General features: G+C 58.9%; 1 protein-coding gene across 1 annotated transcript; it reads right to left on the bottom strand.

Moving 5' to 3' along the window:
* Positions 1-6: 6 nt before the first annotated feature.
* Positions 7-20,645, bottom strand: PIK3R2 (phosphoinositide-3-kinase regulatory subunit 2). The gene is made up of 16 exons (XM_069790385.1): positions 20,518-20,645; positions 12,851-13,577; positions 9,237-9,329; positions 8,647-8,709; positions 7,483-7,614; positions 7,079-7,280; positions 6,683-6,768; positions 6,278-6,383; positions 6,074-6,172; positions 5,755-5,935; positions 5,390-5,515; positions 4,964-5,106; positions 4,587-4,763; positions 4,237-4,308; positions 3,839-4,009; positions 7-3,559 (listed from the first exon to the last, which is right to left on the bottom strand). Exons 2-16 carry the CDS (start codon positions 13,188-13,190, stop codon positions 3,367-3,369), a joined length of 2,184 nt encoding a protein of 727 aa, XP_069646486.1. The 5' UTR covers positions 13,191-13,577; positions 20,518-20,645; the 3' UTR covers positions 7-3,366.
* Between the last annotated feature and the right edge of the window lie 463 nt (positions 20,646-21,108).

Raw genomic sequence — 21,108 nt, 5'->3', positions numbered from 1 at the left:
CAGTCGTTTCATTAATTCTGTTTATTTCTTTCTTTTTTTGGGGTTTTTTTTTGTGGGTTTTTTTGAAGTACCGTACAAAAATCCTCTTACAGTAACAAATACTGGGTTTACATTAGTAAACATCAACAGAAAGAGCATAGAGAACTACTGCTGGTAACAAACAGCTGAAGTGGCAAGTTATTTATTATTGCATATACCTAAATGGAACTAAAAATCTCAGGAGCGCTCACGCAGCTGCCATATCCTCTCCGAGCACAAACAGAGCATGAGAGCCCTCGGGGGGGGGGGGGGGGGGGGGGGGGTTTACACGGGGGAGCGTAGAGCGTCCCAAGCCGGGACACGGAGGGACAAGACCCGAGCTGTGCCCCGGAGAGCAGGAATGGCCACGTTGCACCCACGGGCTGCGGGTGCGTGACCCGGTTGAGGGACACAGGGGGGGTCAACAAGCAGCAAAGCACAGCCCAGGGCCTCAAAACACAGCGCTTACCGGGTTCATCCGGCAGCGTGAACAGCACGAGCGAAAGCATCAAAGGACAAATCACAACCAGCTTATTCTAGGGGAGCTGCACTGCAGGCAGGGAGCTCAGGGCTTGGGCTTCCACTCCAGGGGGAGACAAAGAAAAAGCTGCATTTTAGGGAGCAGAGTCAAGCACCGTCGGGGAAAGGCAGCCCTGGGGAAGGGCATTTTCCTCCTCGTTGTACACTGGACTTGCGAGCAGAGCCCCATCAGCGATGGGCCATGGTGATGGGTGCCGGCGGGCAGGAATGGCAGTGCTGGAAGGGGTGACGGTGACCCCCCTTGCTTACACTGAGCTGCCCACGCTCCTGGGGAGAAAGAGGCTCCGGCTGGGCGGCAGGAAGGGACAGCATGGGGAGAACAGCACAAATTCAGCCAAAAGGATTAAAAAAAAAAGCTGTCAAGAGAAGCTGGAATTTCCCCAGCCACCAGAGCCAGGGTGAGCACCAAGCAAAATGTTGACAGGTGATGGCTTGAAGCTGAGACTCTCCCAGATGCTCGGCAGGCCCTGGCATGAGCCAGGAGCAAACCTTCCCAGCAGGACCGGCCCCAAGCTCACGTTGCTGGGGTGGTGGGGGGGACGCCAGACACTGTGGGGCGAGCGGCTGGAGGATCCCGTCTGTCTGCAGCCTGCCCTGTGGTGCAGGGATGTGCTGGGAGCGCAGGACCAGCAGAGAGTCCCCCCAGGCTGAAAATGTGCCACCAGTGTGGGGGCCTGGCAGAAAGCTTTGGGGTGTTGGTGCGGTCCCCCCGGCCACCCCACAGACCCCAGGAGGCCTCTGCAGAGAGAGCTATGAGCACCGGACCTCCCTGCCCCATTCCCACATGCTCTTATCTCTCACATGTCTGAGACCAAACTATTCCCTTAAATATCCCTGACAGCTTTTCCCAAGTGATCCCCAAAGCCAAATGCAGCCTTTCCCGGGCTGTGTGCCCCACAGCTCCCCCGACCTATCGCCTGCCCCTTCCGTGGCACTTTGGCACCCGAGCGTGTGCCTGGGCTGCGACGGGTCAGGGACAGCACCACTGCCCCGCATCCTCAGAGCACCAAACGCCGACAAACCAGAACAAAAAAACACAGCCCAGGGTCCGGAGAGGGCATGCAGAGTAGGGAATGGGGTCTGTACAGTCAAGCATAGGAGAGCTGCCACAAGCAACAGGAATGGGATGTTTGCTCCAGCAATCCCAGATCCAAAAGGATCCGGGGACCAGCCCAGAGCAAGGCGAGCAGCAGAGCTGACCGGGGGAGGAGGGACAGCACGGTCCCCGATGCAGATGGCATGCTGAGGACAGGGAGAGTGGGAAGAGCATGAGCACACAGCACCCCGCAGATTCGGCAGAGCCCGAGTCGCAACACAAAACAGAAGCGGCAAAGCCTACAGCATCCACCAGCCCGTCCTGAGGACGCAGCCTCCAAAAGGGAAAGAGCCTCTCTGGCAAATCAAGAGAACAATTAATGCTTTCTTCAAGCCAGGCAGACGGGATAACCCAATAAAGCAAATGCCACCACGGCCTCAACTCTCAGCCCAGGTCCAGCTTTTAAAGCTCTTCCAGGGCCACCTCCGTTGCCCTCGAGCCCTCTGAACTCATTCACAACAAATCCCTGCCCATGCCAGCCAGCTACGATGGGCAGCACTACAGCAACCCCCAGCTCTTTCACCCCAAGTCCCCATACAGTACTCATGATTATAAGTGCTTTGCATACATAGTTCGACATCATGCATATACATTGCTATGCGCTAAGGCCCGTGGCCCAGCGGAGATACCGTCCTCCTGCAGCAGAGAGGTCCTTCATTTTGTGTAGGGCTCGTAGTGTGCGTCGGACTTTGGCCCCCTCCTGCTTCAGCTGGCAGGACCTGAGTCTGCAACAGCCTGGCCAGCTGTTGCCCACACACTTGCATATCATAATGGGAGTTCAGCAAACACCAGTACTAGGTAAGCAGCCGATTACAAAAAGAACCATATTTACAGAGCTACAGTTAGCTTCAACAGGTTACGTTTGCAGAGATTCACCGAAGACAGCCGGAAACAACGAGCTGTGCATCCCATAGATTCTGCCGGGAAAAACACGGGTACCAACACGGATTTCACAGCTTAGTTGGCACAACTAAGGCGAAAGATTCATCGCTAACCGGATCCTCCCTCCCCAGACAGCAACACTCAAGAGGTGGTTATGACACTAGGGAACAAGACGGTGAGGTGGGGCACAGCACAGAGCGGAGACCTCAGCCAAGAAGCCCCACGGAGGATGGGGTTTCTCCTTTTAAATGAGTCTCTGCACAGGATGAGCAGCACCCCTCGTACCAGACACCACCTCAGCCTGCAAGATCACTGAGGGAAGCAAGAGTGGAGGATGCACACGTTCAACCATTCAGCAGAGCCTCCTCCTCTGCCTCCTCCGGCATCCAGGCAGGGAGCCCCTTGCTCAGAGCAGCGCTTGTGGCTGCTCGGCCGGGACGGTGACTGATGCCGTAGCGCACCGAGGAATTGGGAACCTAGCTCTACAGTGTTGCGTTGTGGGGCGACCTGCCAGCAAGAAGGGGATCTGACCTGTTTATCGGGGAAGGGGAGGGGGCTGTGCTTGCCCCCAGCAATTCAATCACAACTGGATCCCACCTCCTAGAGGCTGGAGCCCACTGGGAATCAACATCTCAGCCTTTTTGCCCCATCAGCCAACACGGGTTTCAGCTACTGACCAAGAAGGACATCAGGAACGGTCACAGACATCTCAGAGGCTCTGGAGGGGCAGGAGCACAGAGACTCAACTATACAGGGTGCAAGAGTCCAGAGCCAGAAAGCAGTGCTCTGGGGAGAAGCTGAAGGCAGCTGCTGTGTTGTGCACGGGCTGCTCATCTGGCTGGTGGCTGGGAAAGGACCGGGTGAGCCAGCGTGACATTCAGGGAGTCATTGTGCTGCACCAGGGACGTGTGCTTGTAGTGCAAGACCAGGTCCTTGAGGGAGGCGTAGAGGTTGTAGGGTTCAGCGAACCCGTAGCCGGTCGCCGTTTTGTAGATCACGCAGTGCTTGGTGTCACCATCCACCCTGCCAGGGAGACAAGGCAGCACAGGTCAGCGGCACACTAGAGAGACCCACTGGGATAGGCACAGGGACAGCAGAGCACAAGTGGGTATCACCGAAGCAGCCCAAAGATACATCTGGCCCTGGCAGGAGGAGCCGAGGCAGATGGGAGACCTCGGGGAAGCCCAGCCTGCCAGCTGACGCCTCCGCCAGCCTCCAGCATCTGGCGAGAGAAGGGCAGAGCGATGTGGGAGCACAGCCCCTGCCAGCCCCATCCCACCACTTCTGTGCGGGGGTACTCACACCACGGAGCAGGCGTAGCATCCCTTCTGGCTGCTCTCGCGGATCAGGAAAGTGCCGTCCCGCTTGCCGCACAGCATCTCTTCTGCCTGCAAGCGGTTGATCTTCCCCACGTACCACGTTCGTTCCTCATGGTGGGGCAGCTCCTCCTCATCGTCCATCATGGAGTACTGGCTGCAATCGAGCACAGGCAGGATCAGACCCCCTCAGTTTGGGCATGTGGCCCCCATATCTCCCTTCACACCGCTAGCTGCCGTCACCCCTTCTGGCAGGGAAGATATCCTCAGCTCCCAGGCAGGGAGATGGGACTTGCCCGCAACCCCAAAGCAGGCAGAACCGGCTGTGCAGCCTGTGCTCCTGCAGCCCCCCACATCCCACAATGCCCAAACAGGGACACTCACTCCTCCGTCTCATTCTTGATGCCCAGCCACTCGTTGATTTTCTTCTGCCGGGCACCTTTCTGTGTCAGCCACCTGGAAAAGGAGAAGCAGAACTCAGCACAGGCAGTGTGCCCGGCCTGCAGCATCCGGACCAGACACCGCTTGCGCAGCCATCACCAGAGGGCAGCAGCCGTCCCCTTTGAGGGACTGCCGTGCCCCAAGGCTGCACGCTGCAGGGCTCCATCCTGCACCCAGCAGCCCACAAGCCGGTTCGACAAGCCCCAAAGCCCTCAAGGAGCTAGCTGGATCGCTCCTGGTCCATGCCAGCGGGGCCCCGCTCCCAGCCCTCTGGGGAGGCAGGCTCTACGTACACCAAATACTGGTCTCGCAGTTTGCGCAGCTGCATGAGGTCTGGCTTGAGGCTGTTCATGCGCTTGTCGATCTCCCGGTTCTCCGAGGCTTGTTTCTTCAGGTCCTGCTCCAGCTTCATCTTGCTGTCGTGGATCTCTGTGATGCGAGACTTCAGCTTCTCCGAGTTCATGAGGATCCTGGGAGAAAGGGGGGGGGTTTAGGCTGTGAGCCAGGGTGGCGGAGGCAGAGGAGGCAGCCTGCCAGCTCCGGCCCACAGCACGCTTCTGGAGAGACAAGGATTGCGCATGCCTCGGCTCTGTGCTGGGCCAGGATGATCCTTCCAGCCCCCAGAGCCTTTCCCCAGGCAGGGCAGGTCACCACCACTCCGTGTTCTCACCGTTGCACCTCCTTCTCATTGCCCTCCCGGCGGAAGCGCTCGATGTACTCCTTGCTGCATTTCTCCTGCGTCTGACACTGCTCCTCAAAGATCTTGATCGTCTCGTTGAAGGCCTCGATTGCCGTCCTCTTCATCTGCAGCTCCTGAAAAGGGAGGGGAGAGCTGAGGAAAGGGGAGCATTTGGGCAGGTTTCTGCCCATTCGCATCCCCTCTTTCCCCCTCCCCAAAGCAGCACTGTCCTTGCTGCAGTCCAAATCTCCCCCTCTTCAAAGCCCATTCTTTGGAAGTCCCCTCAAGTCCAGGAGCAGACAAACAGGGCAGCGGGTGCCTGATCTCTGCTCTCCGCCACACAGCGGTGCGGCAATCGGGATATCAGGGCAGCCCATGGGGCCTGCGCTCCCAAGGGGAAGGCAAGCGCCTGCGTACCTGGGAAGTGCGTGTGTACTCCTCATACAGCAGGTCGTACTCCCAGCTCTTGTCCTGGTACTGCTGGTGATAGACCTTCAGCTGCTCCCCAACGGCTTCCACGCTGTCCTCTTTCACCACTTGGTCCTGCCATACGCACAGCCTTGGTCAGGACCTGCTCCTGCCCTACAGCAGCCTCTCTTCAAGGCAGCTGGTCCCACAAAACCCCACCAGCCCTGCAGGATGTCTGTCACCCCACAAAGCAATGTCCCAGCACAGGAGAAGGGGTGGGATGTTGTCATCTACCAAAGGATCAGGGATGGATGAGAACATGCCCCTGGTTCAGGCTGTACTGGCCAGCTGCATCCCTGTGGCACAGGCCTCACCTGCTGGTACTTGGAGATGGGGTAGAGCAGCCTGGTGTCCAGCTTGGCATTGTACTGGGCGAGCGATTCGTGCCGGTAATGGGTGATGAGCTCCACCACCGAGCCGAAAGTCAGCGGCTCTGAGAAGCCGTACTTCCCTTCCCGGTGAAAGATCTTGATAAGCTTGTTATTGCCTCCCTTCCTGTAGCAGGGAGGGGAGAGAGGGCACTTTTCACCACCCCAGCACCCTACACCCGCCTGACGTCTGGGTGTCCAGGCAGCTGCAAGCACAAGGACACATGCTGACAGCAGAAGCTCTCAGGGGACCCCAGCACCCTACCTGAGTGTGAGCGTGTACTCTCCCTGGATCTTGCTGGAGGCATCACGTACCAAGAAGGTACCATCCGGCGTGTCCCGTAGCTTCTCGTTCACCTCCTCCCTACAAGGAACATGATTGTCACGGCCTGTGAGGTGCAACCAGAGCTCTCCTAGATAACTCCACGGACAGGGCACCCAGGACGTGAGCTGCCAGCCACCCCCTTACCGAGAAATGTCACCCCAGTACCACTCGGCATCCTGCAAGGGCACACTGTTCCCGTTGGCCAAGCTGGCTGCACTGGGCTTTGGCTTAGGTGGTTTTGGAGGCAAGGCTGTAAGAGAAGGAGGGTTGAAGCATGGTGAGCCCAAGTCCCAGCTCCCCACAGGCGATCCCTTGGAGTGCTGACTCCCCCTCCCTGCAGTGACCATCCTAGGAAGCCCCGTTGGCCGCCATGCTGCCAGGAGCTGCTCCAGGTACATCTGCAGCAGCAGATAAATGCCTCGAGCCTACCTCCAGGCACAGCTGAGCTACAGAAATGCCCTCAGCAACTCACTCACGGGGGCAGAGACTCCATACCCATGGAGCACAAACACCAGAGCTTTGGGCCCCAGGGAAGGGGCATCTCAGTACCTGGAGGCAACTGTTCCGGCTCCAACTCCTTCGTCTGCAGAAGTATCTCCAAAAGTAGCACAGAGAAGTCAGGGCTCAGCTCTGGGCTGCAGGGAGAGAGGAGTCAAGTAAGAACAGCGGTTGTGGGGGAGAAGCTGGCACTGCTCCCATGCCCCCCAGGCAAAGGGGCAGCTGGGGTCAGCTGGTTCATCCCAGCTGCCAGATCCCAGGCTGACACAGAAGCAAGGGCTCTGCCCTGGCTTTGAGTCCCACCTCTGTGTGCTGCCAGCAGTTTAATCCCACATGCAACAAGGCAGGGGCTGCGGGCAGACCTGCTGTTACAGGCTGGACTCCTTGTCCTGGCAGGCACAGCAGCCAACGCTCAGTACACGGCTGGAACCCAAAAGCCTCACGTACCTGGCACCAGGCAGCCGGAGGAGAAGGGGGCCGAAGATCTCTCCCAGGGCCCGAGGGTGGAGACTGTTGCTCTCAGCCTGCTGCGATACCTTCCCCAGATGCCGGAGCAGGAACTGCAGGGTGAGCGTGTTCTGGAGCGGGACCGCAGGCGACTCCAGGGCCAGCAGCAGCTGCTTCCGGCAATTCTCTGGCTGTGGGATCTCTGGGGAGAGAACAAGACACGATGGAAGGGCTGGGACAGCCAGCACTGCTCTCTACACTCCGGCCGCGTCACAGCGTGGGAGCGCTGTCAGCAGCAGGGGCCATGAGCCAGACCCCATAGGGACAGGACTTATTTTAATAACCCAAACGCGTCCGTCCTGCCCAGCCACCCATTCCCAAGCGTGGCCAGGGGAGGCCCTTACCCTGCAGGATGCGAAGGATGTCTCCGTGCACGGACACCGGTACCACGGGGGAAGGCAGGTCCTGCAGGTAGCCTCGCAGCGCCTCGCCCAGGGAGTGCACATCAAAGGGCTCCAGGTCACCCAGGGTCCAATCTGCCAGGGCACAGATTTCCCATGGGTGGCAGGCACAGCACCAGGCACCCAGCCAGCAGCTCCGGTGCTGCCAGCACCCATCCCAGAGACCATCACACACCACCCAGCCAGCTATCACGGGACACAAGCAGCCCACATGACAAAGAATGCCTGGAAGTGCCCCCTGCATCCCAGAAATAAGCTGGCTCTGGGATCACACGCAGGTCCCCCCTGGGGAGGGGGTAGAGGTCATTTCAGGTGCCCGCACCCTTTGCCCTGAGCCCTGCCACAGGAATTCAGGGCACACATGACTCGGGTGAGAGTTTTGTTCCCTGCTGCGGGTAGAGACAAGTGCAGACTGACCAGTCACACACTGAACCCAACGGGGAAAACATCTCCCTCAAACTGTGATGTCCCACGAATGCAAGCCGCAGGCTGTCAGGACAGCATGTAAAGCCTGTCCTGAAAGTGGCGTGGCCAGAGCCGACAGCACCGCGCAGTTGGGGTTTGCAAGAACATCTCTGGAAGGGGACAAGCCAGCGTGGTGCTGGATGAGGCCCAAGCCCAGCCGAGAGGCAGACAGCTCCGAAGGCTCCCCAAGAGAGACATCAGCTGCTGGCACAGCAGAGCTAAGGCTCCAGCCACCAAGCTGAGCTGCAAGATCCTCCCTTGCTTATTAGTGGCATGACAGAGCCAGAGAAGCCTCCGCCAGCCCATCAGCAGAGCACCCCGAGAGTGGGGCACGCCAAAGAGACAGCGGGAGACAAGCACAGGGGTTCACTTGTTGGCCTGCAAGTCTCCGAGCTGGTGCCACGTCCCTTTGCTCCAGCCCACGGACAGCGGCAGGAATCCCCCCCTTCCCATCCCTTCCTCGTGAGACAGGGACGTGTCAGGACGGGGACGGCCCAGCCCCACAGGCAGCGTGATGGGAGTCAGGAACTGCCGGGGACAGGCAAGCTTGGCCTGGATTGCATTACTGCTGGCGCTGTCACATCCACTAATCTCCTCCATCTGAGCCGATTCGCCTCCTCACCATGCGGAGCTGGTTCTTACCGGTTCTCAGCGCTTGCCTCAGTTCGGAGCCAGATGTCCTGTACAACATCTCGCTGTCTAACCCTGCGGAAGCGGGGACACTGCTGTGAGTTGTGCAGCTCCCAGCGCACGCACCGTTTTGGTGCCAGCCCGGCACCCGCGCGCCAGCCGGGCAACGGCTGCGGCATGGCTAACCGGGCCTGGATGGTGTCCAAGCCAATCTCCTGCAGATGCTGCCGCAGCCCCCTTGGCCCCCAGGACACCTGGTTCAGTGGCCCCGTTTCTCCCCCATGGCGCAGATCCGGGCTGGAGGTGCTTCCCAAACTCCAGCACTCATCCGGGGCACGTAGGCATCCTGCGTGCAGACCCAGCCCCCTCATCCCAGGTCTCTGTGCAGGATGGCACAGGGGGTCAAGCTCGGCTCTGGGGAACAGCAGCTCAAGCCAGGCAGGAGCGGGAGGGCCTCCCCTTCTGCAGGCTGCTGTGTCCTGCCCGTCCCAAGGAGCTCAGTCCGACATCAGTAGCTTTTGAAGACAGCTGCCTCCCCCTCTGCCCTCACTGGGGGGGGTTTGGGAAGTATCAGCCCCTCGGTGCTCAGCATCCCCCCTTACCTTTCTTCTCAATAGCTTCCACCAGCTTCACCAGCAGCGGCGGTGCAATCTCAGGAGGGCTGAACTGCTCCTGCAAGTCCGGGAGAGGAGACCCTGGGGGAGAGGGAGGGAGAGAAGGGGTCAGCTCCAGCTCAGCTCCTACCAGATGCTCTGCAGTGGAACCAGGCCAGGGCACAACCAACGCTGCTCCCAAAGGCAGCGTCCGAGGGCGAGGAAAGCCGTGGCCCCTGCCGCGAAGCCGCAGCCCACACAAACACCGCACAGAGGCTGCAGGGAACCTGTGAGCTGGCCCAGAAAACAGCACGGCACTTGTTGAGTCCGGCCTTGCTCCGAGCCCCCGACAGTGTGTGCATCCCTACTGTTCCATGCAGAGGCAAGGAAGCAGAGCCTGTCTCCCTGGGGACCCTGGCACCCTGGGCAGGGAGCACAGGGGTTACCAGGGCTCCTGGAGCTCAGGCCGGTTTCAGTCCCTGCCCAGCACAGGGGCTGCGCAGGGCTGACGGAGGAGCACGGCTAGGGAGCTCGCCCGCGGTGGTGAGCTGTGATTAATCCAGCGATTCAGACAGAACGCCATGTCAGCAAATTCCTGCCCTTGATTGCTCGTTTAACATGGAAACCAGCCCTCTGCCTCCCCCTCCCCGTGAGCCCACAGCCTCCGTGCAAGCTGTTACAGGGTGCAGACAGCCTGCGGCACAGGACCGGGGTTCCCCCCTTTCTGGGGGATCTACGGCCCTGCATTGGGTGACATTTCGCTGCCACTTCCAGAAGATCTTGAGGTCCCAGCTCCAGGCACCCCCCTTCCCCTGCGCTGGAGGGGTGACACATGCCGGGGCAGGAGCACGCAGGCCCGGCCGGAGAGCTGCCAGCGGGAGGTTTGCCGAAGGATGAGCGGTGCCAGGCTCCGTTTCGCTTCCAACTGAGCACCAGCCGGTGCAGGAGGCTCCTTGGGGCCGCTCCACAGCACCGGGCAGACCCTGGGGAGCCCACGGTTGGTGAGGATACCCAGCACGCTCCGCTCTGTGGGGAGGCAGAGCCAAAAATCTGTTGCCCGTTGCGAAACACAGCTCTGCTGTCATGGATCTGACCCGAACTCGCCCAGTGTGGTCTCGCCACGAGGTGCAGCAAGCTGAAACTCCGCACCCGGCTGAGCCTCCTGCACCCACGGCCTCGCGGGGAGGCGAAACAGCTCGTGTCGGTGCAGCCACGAAAAGGGGAGTAAATGGGGCAGGCGCCCAGCGGTTCTGCAAGGGTCTGTGCTGCTGGGGGAGGGGGGTGATCCCCCCACCAGAGAGAGCCCCCGGGCATAGGAAAGGGTTCAGGATGGTGCTGGTCAGGGTAGGGAAGCTGCAGGAAAGCTGCCAGGCTGGCAGCTCCGAGCCTGACCCTTGGGAAGGGCTGAAGGGAGAGTAAATACTGGTGCTGCCCACGTGGCCCAGCCGGGAATGTGCTGCTTCAGCAGGCAGCAGCTTGCCTTTTTTTATCAGGCAGCCTGTGCCGGAGCCAGCAGCGGCTCCCCAGCCTGCCGGGCCCTCCAGGCTGGGCTGCCGTGAACAAGGCCGCTCACAGCACGGCCGGGGCAGCTGCGGAAATATTTCCGAGCCGCATTTTCCGCTCGTGTTCTCTGAGGAAGGCAAACACCGGCAGCTCGTAAATTCACCGGCAGAAAGCGCTAAGTCTCGATGCTCTGCGGGGCCAGCCCTGCTCCTGGGCTGCGTGACAGCTGTGGCACTGGTCCTGCTCCACGTGTGACACCGGGGGGCTAACGGATCCCTGCCAGCCAGGGCAGAACCCAGGAAACAGGGCAGAAATGCCACCAGTATAAGCTTTGTGGGGCAGCCAGGAGACATCTCTGCACCTCCCAAAGTGCAGACCACGAAGAAATAACATGGGCTTGGCTTAAATACAGTTTCTCGGTTGCAAAAACATGTCTCCGCACCAGCATCCCAGCAGGCTGCGTGTAAAATGGTTTTGGGCATTTGAATTGCCACCCTGCGGGCCCCAGCTGTGCCCAAGGTGGAGCCTGGCCGTGGGGATGCACCCACTGGGGACAGGGCTGGCACCCCCTCATGTGCCCTGGTACCTGACCCTCACTCTGCTCCAGCCCCGGACAGGATGCAGACAGGCTGGCTTTTGGTTTCTTTCCCAACCGCATCTTTTCTGTGTGTCAGGAGCTTTAGCACGTATCTTCTTCCGCATCCCAGTGATCCCCACCCCTGTGCAGGGCAGCGGCTTTGACCACCCAGACACACCTCCACCAAGCCGCGCTTGAGAAGAAGAGGAGAGAGCCCACGAAGGCATAAATACAGCCCCCGAGGGAGCACAAGGCTGGATGCAGGCGAGGTCGCCGCATCCACCGCAGAGCATGTCCCAGGCTCCCAAGAGGAGCTGCTTTCTTGGAAAGGCAGGTTGCGAGTGGGATGACTCAGGTCAGCAGCTCTCGCTGCCAACCCAAACGCATGGCCCGGTCACATTCCCACCCTGCGGAGACGTTTCCTGGGGCCGCCTCTCCGGCTCCAGGAGTGAGAGCTTGGGAGGCAGCCGTGGGGAGCTGCCCCAGCCCCACCACCCTGGTTTCTGAGACAGGGGCTCCTTTCCATTCCTTAAGACCCCAGAGAGGTTTCACACAGCTAGAACCATCTGATGGGACAGCCGTGGCTCCCAGGCAGAGAGGGACAAGGAGGACGCAGGACTGCCAGCTGGGAGCGTGCTTTGATGCCCACCACCTCCTGCTTCTGACCCTACTCCTCCCATGCCTACAAGCACAAGGTCTTCTGCAAGGCATGGGAAGGCAAAGCGTGGTTATCACCCCTATTTGCTGTCTCAAAGCACCTGGGGGCTGCTGAGCCCCTGCCACGGGGTTCGTATGCCTGGGAGCAAAAAAAATAAGCAAAGATAAGGCAGCTGCTGCGGGCAGCACTGAGGCTCTCCCAGCTCCCGGACCAGGTCCGTGCCAAGCCCAGTGCCGGCTGGGAGGCAGCCGCAGGTGTGGAGCAGCCCCTGCCCTGCCTGAGGGCGGCTGCCCAGCCCCAGCGAGAGCTCTGCGATCTGCGGGGAGGGACGGGTGCCAGGCAGACAAGCAATTAGCTCCAGTTCTCGGAAGTACTCTTTTAGACCCTGACTTTTCTCCTCTTGCCCAGAGACAAGTAATTGTGTGTCTCAGCGGGGCTGAGCGGCTCTTGGCAGGGAGCAATGCCCTGAGCGCTCCAGAGGCCGAGGCAGGGAGGTGGTTGGGAGAGGTCAGGACTTTTTCCTAAAGGGAGGGAGCAGGGCAAAACCCTCAGCGGAGCAGGGAAAGGAACCAAGGACCATGGGGATCATGGCTGGTTATGGGCCAGAGAAGGAGAAGGATCTCGGAGAGGTAAGAGTGGGACAAGGCTCACCCCAAAAATCTGCTAAGCAGATTGATAAATTGGGGGAACAACGTGCTTTTCTCTCGGCCAGGACTGAGCCCACAAGGCCCAGGCAACTTGACTGCATTGCTGCCGGTGGGGACAATCCAGTGCTACCGAGCCAAGGGCTTCACCGCTGTCCTGCAAAGCCACTCACACTCCCTCATCCATCGCACACTGGGAGCAGAGGTCTCCCGCAGCAACACGGCACGCAGCAGGGCTTACCTTGCTCCAGAGCATCCTGCAGCCGGCAGCCGCTGGCCCCCGGCGTTGCAGGCAGGGGTCTCTGCACTCGGGGCCGATGGGAAGGGACGGAGATCTTCACAGGCCCCACGTACTCCACGTACGTGCCGGGAAAGTCGCCCTTCTGCTTGGTTCGCTCGTTGACGCCCAGGATCCACCCGATCTGATTGGGGGTCTGCTCATCCCCGTCTTTGAAGCCCAAGGATTGCAGGGCCCCCTTGCTCACCACTAGGATGTCCCCAGGCAGCAGATCAATGTCCTCCTCACGCTCCTTGCGGTAGGGGTAGAGCGCACGGTACTGGAACCCATCGGTGCTGCCCATTCTTTCTGCCGTGGGGAGAAGGGCTCTGAAGAGTAAGGCAGTGCGTTTCGGGCAGGATTGAAGGGATCTCAGAGGCAGCTCTCCCCCATCAGCACTCTGAATGTCTCTGCATGAACCAGCACCCCAGGTGCCTGGTACGGGTGCCCTGGTGCGCTTAGGTGCAGCCCCTTTTCCTTAGCTTGAAACCACGATTCAACCAAATTATGGAGCAAAGGGAGAAGGAGACAAACATAATCCAGCACTTGTGAGCGGGCATGCAACAAAGAAACAGGAGATCAGGGTCCGCTTCACCAAAAAAGAAGCAGGTTTCTTGGAGTCCAGGGGGCAAAAGCACAGCAGGCTTCCAGCCCAGAATGGCGTGGCATGCTACGTCTCCCTTCCCAGTGCCTGCAAAGAGAAGAAGACCTGTCACTGCACAGCCAGGCACCCCACACCCTCCTGAGACGCCAACATTCAAAGTAGGGGTTCATCTGAGTAGCTGAGAGAGGCAGGACTCGTTTCTCTCCTACCAACCAGCTGATGCTGAGCCCTGGATCCAACCAGAACACGCTAATACCAATTTACACTCCCAAAAGCAAGAGAGGAGCCAGCGGCTGTGGGCAGGAATGCCACCTCCTCTCTGCTACAGTCAGGCACCAGCTCTGCATCTTAAAGAGGTTCGCTCCTGCTTCTTCAGCTTACCCTCCTCGCAGCACTTATGCAAACAAGACAACAAGCAGGACAAAACAGCCTTTATACAGAACTTTTGCAAACAGAAAAGGGTGACCCTGCAACCACCAGCTGGAGGCCTTCAATAGGAGCAAAACAAACAGATTTAACCTTTCCTTGTTAAATCGATTAAATTTCACAGTTCACCTTTACATCTCCCCATGCAATCCCCCACAAAGTCATTTTCTGAAGGTAGCTGCCCACAAAGGTAGGTTAACCAAGCTTTCAGCAAAAGGCTTTTGAGATGCTTTGCCATTCCCACAGAGCAGCACTTCAAAGCTTTGCTCTGAGCAAAGTAAATTTTTGAACTTTTCAAAAGCAGTAGCAGCATCAAGTGCAGGCATGGGTTCTTTCCACAGAGAGGGAGGTGAGAGGAGTTAAAAAAACCCAACCTTTAGAAGCCTTCAAGTCTACTTAGAACTGCTAACTGCCTTTCAGCTATTCAGAGAGAAACTGAAGAATATGCTGCCTGCCCTGCCCAGAAATCCACCAAAAAGAATAAACCTAGGTTCTAACATGTTCTGGAAGGGATGTATGAGCTGGGGCATTCCCACCAGCTGGGCACGTCCTCTTTTCCATCCCCTCCTGGCCACACAGGCAAGTTTTCCACCTCCCCCAGGCAAATCCCAGCGTTCCAGTTCCCGCAGCCACGGCATGCAACCAAGGACCGGACCTACAAGGCACCGGGGCAGCCAGAAACCAGCCTTCCCAGGGACACCCTAGGCCTGCTGAAACACTGCTTGAGCTGTTTTGGCCCAGAAACCACCAAACCCAGCTCAAACACTTGAGTCTCATCTGAAAGCTATTAGTGAGCAGGAAGGCGCTTCTCAGGGCTGCCGGAGCCTCTGCAGAGGGAGGCGAGGAGGCAAAGGGAGCCAGGGCACCCTTCCCGGTGGGGTCAATGCACAACCAAGCACGGCACGAAGCCAAGGCTGCTCCGACCGACCGCTGGCTGGACTCTGCGAGAGGCACTAGCATTGGTGATCTGCAGTATTTCAAAATAACCCTTTTGGGCCAGAAACACATTACAGTTCACATCAGCTACAAGCCCCCCCCACTGCTTTCCTCCTGCACATGCTACCACCCCTGCACGCTACCAGAAAGTCTGAGATCGGTGCGAGTCCCCTGAGGGAAGCCAGCTTCACCTCTCTGCAGGCAGGCTCTCCAGCCCAGCACCACGCTGAGGGTTCCTTCCCTTGACAAAGAAGAAAGGCACAAAGAGGCCATGGCACATGAAACCTGTGCAGCAGCCAGAGCCCGCGCTGGTTGCCTGAGCTCGGGCAAGCGTCCCAGCCGGGCTGTCTTTGCCATGAATGAGCAGGCATTGCCCTCGGGGAGGTAAGACACTTGCAGCCAGGATTGAGCCTGATCCGGGTCACTGGAGAGCTTCTCTGGAGCTCCAGGAGTAAAACCAGGCTGCAGGACTCGTGGAGAGACCCTGGGGACAGGGGGTGTTTGTGGGAGAAGCAGTACGACCCAGCACAGCTGCCGTGTAAGCTCCCACCACGCTGGGATGGCAGCCGCAGGGAACTCTCAGCGGAGCCCACATTTCCCCAATCCAACTGGCCCCGGCCAGGAAAATATTACTTCATAATCCAGAGCATAAAGAGAGATTTATGACCAGGCTCACTGCCTGCCGCTCGCCCCTCTGAACGCTGCCTGTCAGGGTCTGACAGAGCCGAGACGGCAGCATCGGGGGCAATGTCTGACTGCCAGGGGCCCGAGCGGCCGCTGTCTGCTGGGAAAGGCACCGGCAGCTCCCACTCCTCCCGGAGCGGACAGACCCCGTAACGCACCCAGAGGCAGCGGAGCCCAAAGCCAGCGGGGTCGATGCTCCCCCAAAGGCACCTCTCCAGCTTCCACCCGCAGATCCCAGCCCCGACTCCAGGCGCCTCAGACATGCTGGTGCAGCTGAAGAGGCTGGAAGGACAAAACACTCAGCCCTGGCAAACTCGTTCAGTAGCTTTTAAAAGCAGATCTGCGTGGAGGGGTGGGAAGAGGAGAGTGTTGCTCCGGAGCACTGAGTGTCTCCAAAGAGCAGGTCCCGCAGCTCCTGCTCCATCGACTCCTTCCAGCCTCCTTCCCTGCGGCAGGAACGCAGAGGCGCAGCTCTGTGCCACCCTGCTCTCCGCGTCCCAGCAGGTCACTGGACACGTGAAAAAATACAGATAACTTAGAGCCAGCCTGGTCCTTGAAGCAGCCTCACCTGCCTTCCCCACACTCAGCCCATGTGGGGATCAAAAGCCCATGAACGCGGGTGAGGAGCCACCTGGGAAACCCAAATGCGCATGGCTAATGCCGGCACCATCCTCTCCAGGGGAAAGACTTGTCCTCTGTCCTGCCACGGACCCAGCGAGCAGCCTCCCAGGCTAAGCTGCGTGTGCAGGATGGCAGCTGCCAGTCAGAAAAGCTCTGCACCCCACAGAGAGCAGCTGACCAAATCGGAGTGTCTTTGGAGAGAGGCAATGCACATTTCTCAAAGCCCTTAAACAGCTCTTCGGAGGGAAGGCGAGTTGGGGAAGGCAGCGCCGAGAGCCTGGGACACGCACGAGCCTGTCGGCTGGAAGCACACCTCCGAGCGCAGGAGAGAGGGAGCAGCTTGCCAAAAGATTTCGGCTGGGCCTGGCTCCAGGTTCGCTCGGCTCTCCGAGAGGAACCTCGTGTGTCTGTGCTGGTGAGCACTTTGCTTAGGCTGCTCTGAAAATCCCATGCATCAGACATCTAAATACCTTTGGTAAATCTATCTCAGTGCCCAGAAACAATCCCTCGATTCATTAACTGCTGTCAATACTTTCTTTGTTTAATACATCGGTTTGAAACAAAAAACACATTACGAGTCTTTTTGTGTGTGCCCAGCACATAAATAAAAGCATCTTAACGTTTTAAATGTGGTTCCTGTGCTTTTTAACCCAGTTCCAAATGCAGTTCAAAGTGCAGCTTGACTTGAAGCAAGACTGAGTGTTACTTTCCCTCCAGTGAGGCAAAAGAACACATAAAAATATTTAAAAGAAGAATATGCCTACAACAATCTACACAGCTCAAACCTTTCCAAGTTACATCAGATCCTTAGCGAGCAAAAAACCACCAAATCAAGTTTTGAACTGCAAAACGCTACATGTTAATGGGTTACAAACAATGAGAACAAATCTTTCCTTTATTAAAGGGAGAAAATAGGACAATGCAACTAGGGATGGAAATAAAAACGGACACGGAACTGCCTGCCACATCGTGGCCTACTGTGACAACTGCTGCTGCATCAAGTCTTTCTGACCTACACAGCCAGGGCAGCTCTGCCGGCCCCATCGGAGTAGCAGAAGCTGGTGGTGCCGAGCATGCCACGGGTCACGCTGCGTCCACAGGCAGCCAAAACACCAAGCAGCACCGGGGGAGAGAGGGCAAGAGCTTGGCAACCCCTGGTTTATAATTCGGGACAAACAGCACAGCAATCCCCCGCGATCCCAGGCAGCTTCCCAGGCCGGCTCCCTCCCCAGCCCTGCCAAAAAGCCTGAATGATGACTCGCAAGGCTTGAGCTACAAGCGAGGCCACGGTGGAAGTGGCAATGCCACGACGAGCTGCGGAGGAATGAGCTGGGCGAGCCCGCAGGGAACTGGTGTGGGTGGGAAGGGGAGCTGGACACGGTCCACCAGCTGCCCCCAGGGAAGTGGCCAGAGGAGCAGGGAGAGCCAGAGCCATGCCGGGGGCTCATGCTCCCAGATCGGCAACGGCTACGACGCTGCCAAGCCAGCTGGTATTTCCCTCCAAAGAGGGAAAAGACGCAGAGGAGGCGAGTTACGCCGTGAGTTGTGCCCAAGCCAGGCCTGCTGTCCTGAGAGTGACCACATTGCAGCAGAGGCACGGGGCAGCCAAGGCCATTTTCACCTCTTTTCTCACCAAGAAATGCTTCCCACGCAGCTGGCAACAGAGCCTGAGGAGCAGCATCATCCTACCCATGGCCACCAGCTGCCCTTTGCCCGGATACAGAGCATTTGCTGCTTAGGCTTGAGTTTCATTAAATATTTTGCTTTATTCACTGAAGCCCAAGGACGTGAAGGAATATCTGAAACATTTCACTGAAAACGTAAATGTTATGGTTAGCAGAGACCTGAGGAGCCTCATAAATCCCTGCCTTGGCATAACCAATACCTACCTCGTTTTTGAGAGGCATCTGGAGGTCTCAACAACCTCCTCCTCAAAGGCTGGACAGTCTGAGAGCACCTCAGGCAATCTGCAGACCTACTCCAAGGCTTCTCTTACTGTCTGGAGGCTTCTCCTGACATCAGACATTCTTGCTTCAGTTGAAGCCTGTCCTGTCTCACCCACCTCAGGGACTTTCTCCTCCTCCCCACAACAGCCTTTTACTTGGCCAGAGACTTTTACACACCCACACCAAGCAGAGAAGGACCAAGCACCCTATACCAGCACTATTGCTTCACTCCAGGCTCCCTTTATACCAGCCCCCAAGCAGCAAGAACGCACTTCTTCCATTTTAGGAGCATTCATGGGGCTGGGTTTAGGGACTTTTTTCAGAAATAAACCCAGGAGCTGTATTTCGGCTACTTCCCTCAAAAATTACAGTTCTAAAAAAACTGAGTCTATAAAAAAAAAAAAAAATCCAACTGCTCTTGCTAACTTATCTGCTTAAAATCACATTCCCCAGGGTATTTGGAATTTATATGACGATTTCTTAGCAGCTCCGCACAATGCAGCAATCACATGAAGTAACCTATAAGGTGAGAAGCAACCACGTTAGCAACCAGCATTATTTGGGTATTGGTTGAGAGAAGCAAGACCTTCCAACTTGAGAAATCCACTGTCCCTTCCCGTTTGCTTTTTATCTTCCATTACTTGATTACTTTAGCTCCAAGCTGCAGCTCCAGATATTCCCAGAGGAATCAAAAGAGCCCTCAATATTATAAATACTCTTTTTCATTGTAAACACAACCCAGCACTCGGAGCAAAGCGCCGGCGCTCTGACACGGCTCCAAACTGGCTCCACAAACCACTCTGCTCCTTGCCGCATTCCAGCTGAGCTGCGGTTTCTCTTCCAACCCAGAGCTTTTGTCCAGCAAGACCCAACTGTGGGCAGAAAGGATTTTCCTGCGTGCTTAGAACCTTGTTCTACGAGTGAAAACCTGAGGGTTTGGGGCAGCAATCACCTTTAGGACAGAAGCCTCGCCGCAAACCACACAGGCATATTGAAGCACGATCTGCCCACGTCAGAGAAGAGAGTCACCAAAGAAACCAAACCATGGCTTGGACTTTCCCACATCAGGGAAGAGTCGATGACTGGAGCAGAGGCCAACCCAGCCTCGGGGACACACCAGCCCTTCGCATGTTAGGGAAGGGCGGGGGAATGGCCAGGAAAGCAGTGATTTAGGCTATATTTACTCAGCTGTCTCCATTCTCTGCTCTCACAGAGAAAGTCACAGGGCCAGTTCCCCAGTGACTCTAAGAGCTACTCGGGAAATAAAAGCCACGCATTAATGGGGAGGAGAGGCAGCCATTCCTCTGCTGCGCTGGGCACGGGTGCCGAAAGGCGCAATGCCAGTGCCACTCCAGCTCTTCGCAGCTCTTGCAGAGCTCATTGTAGACAGGTTCCCCCCCCCAGGTTTTATTTCCCATTGAACACAGACCCTCAGTTTCGGAGGTACGTGACCATGAGAAGGTTCCCCTTCAAGGGGCTGAGAAACATCCCAAGGATTGGGAGAGACGCAGAGCACAAACCTCACTGGAAAGAGGTGGCCTGGCCAACCGTCCCAGAGCCAGGGTTTGGGGGCAACCATGTCTAGAGCCAGCAAAGCCACAGCCACCCCCAGGCTGGACTCCAACACATCCAGCCGGACAGGCGCATCCCTAGGTCATCCGGCCCCAACCTGGGGCCTGCTGGGGTAAAACCGTGGTGGGACCAAACCGCAGCTGGGCAGGGGAGGGGGCACGGCAGTGGGTCCAAGCCCTCAGCCCCCAGGCTGGAGTCACGCAGCCCTGACAGGATGCTTTTCTCTGGCTCTGTCATGCAAAGAGGGGGCTCAGGACCCCTGGCAATGGGGGCTGCACCCTCCCAAGGGGGGTGGTGGGGTGTCCCTGCCCTGGCACCACTGCAGGGGGAATGGCACAGAGGTCCCCGCGCTGGGGATGGAGATAGCCTGGGGGAGGGTGGGTTGATGGGGGGGCACAGCCCTTGCACAGGGAGGGGACAGGGACAGCCCTGGCACCACGGTGGAGGGGACACAGCTCTGGCACAGGGGACCTGCCCTGGCACCTCAGGCCGGGGGGGGGACGACACACACACGACACAGGGCCAGCCCGGGGGTGGCACGGCCCTGGGGGGGGGGGTGTGACACTGCCCTGGCAGCGGAGCACCCTGCGCTGACACCACCGGGAGGGGGACGGGGACAGCCCCGGTGTTGCCCCCGGAGAAGGGACAGAGGCTCGGCCTGGGGGGGGGGGGGGGGGGGCCGGCGAGGTGCTCCCACCCGGGGCGGGGGGGGGGGCCTCACGCTGAGGGGCCGCGCTGACGGCGGGTCCCGACGCCAGCCAGCCCGCCCGCCAGGCCCTGGGTCTGATCCCGGCTCCCCTCTCTCCCGGTCCCGGCCTCCCTCTCCCCCGTCCCCGTCCCACCTCTCCGCCGGCCCCATCCGCCGCCGCTCGGCTCCAGCCCGCTCCTGCCTCCCAGCCCGGCGGCAGCCTGGGAAAGGGCCCGAACGCCGCCGGAACGGCCCGAACCCGCCCCGGAAAGACCCGACAGAAGCCGGAGAGGGACGAACTTACCCGAAGCCTCTGCAGCCCCGCCTCTTTCCCCAGGCAGCCGGCAACGATCGGAGCCACGCCCCTCGCCCGAGCGGCTCCGGAAGGAGCCGAGGGGTCTCCGGCGCCAACCGCCGAGCGGCGCTGCGGGAGAGCGCGGCGGCGCCCCCTGGCGGCGGGTCGGGACCGCGGGTCGGGCACCGGGCACCGGGCACCGGGACTGCACCGGGCACCGGGACTGCACCGGGCATGGGGCACGGCACCGGGAATGGGGCACTGCACCGGGATTGCACCGGGCATGGGGCACTGCACTGGGACTGCAGCAGGCATGGGGCACGGCACTGGGCACCGGGACTGCACCGGGCATGGGGCACAGCACCGGGACTACACCGGGCATGGGGCACAGCACCGGGACTGCACCGGGCATGGGGCACTGCAGCGGGTATGGGGAACGGCACTTGGCAC

This window comes from Haliaeetus albicilla, chromosome 8 (genome assembly GCF_947461875.1).
Source record: "Haliaeetus albicilla chromosome 8, bHalAlb1.1, whole genome shotgun sequence".
In the NCBI taxonomy this organism is placed as follows: domain Eukaryota; kingdom Metazoa; phylum Chordata; class Aves; order Accipitriformes; family Accipitridae; genus Haliaeetus; species Haliaeetus albicilla.
Note: the sequence above shows the minus strand (reverse complement) of the source record. Positions and strands in the feature narration are given on the sequence as shown.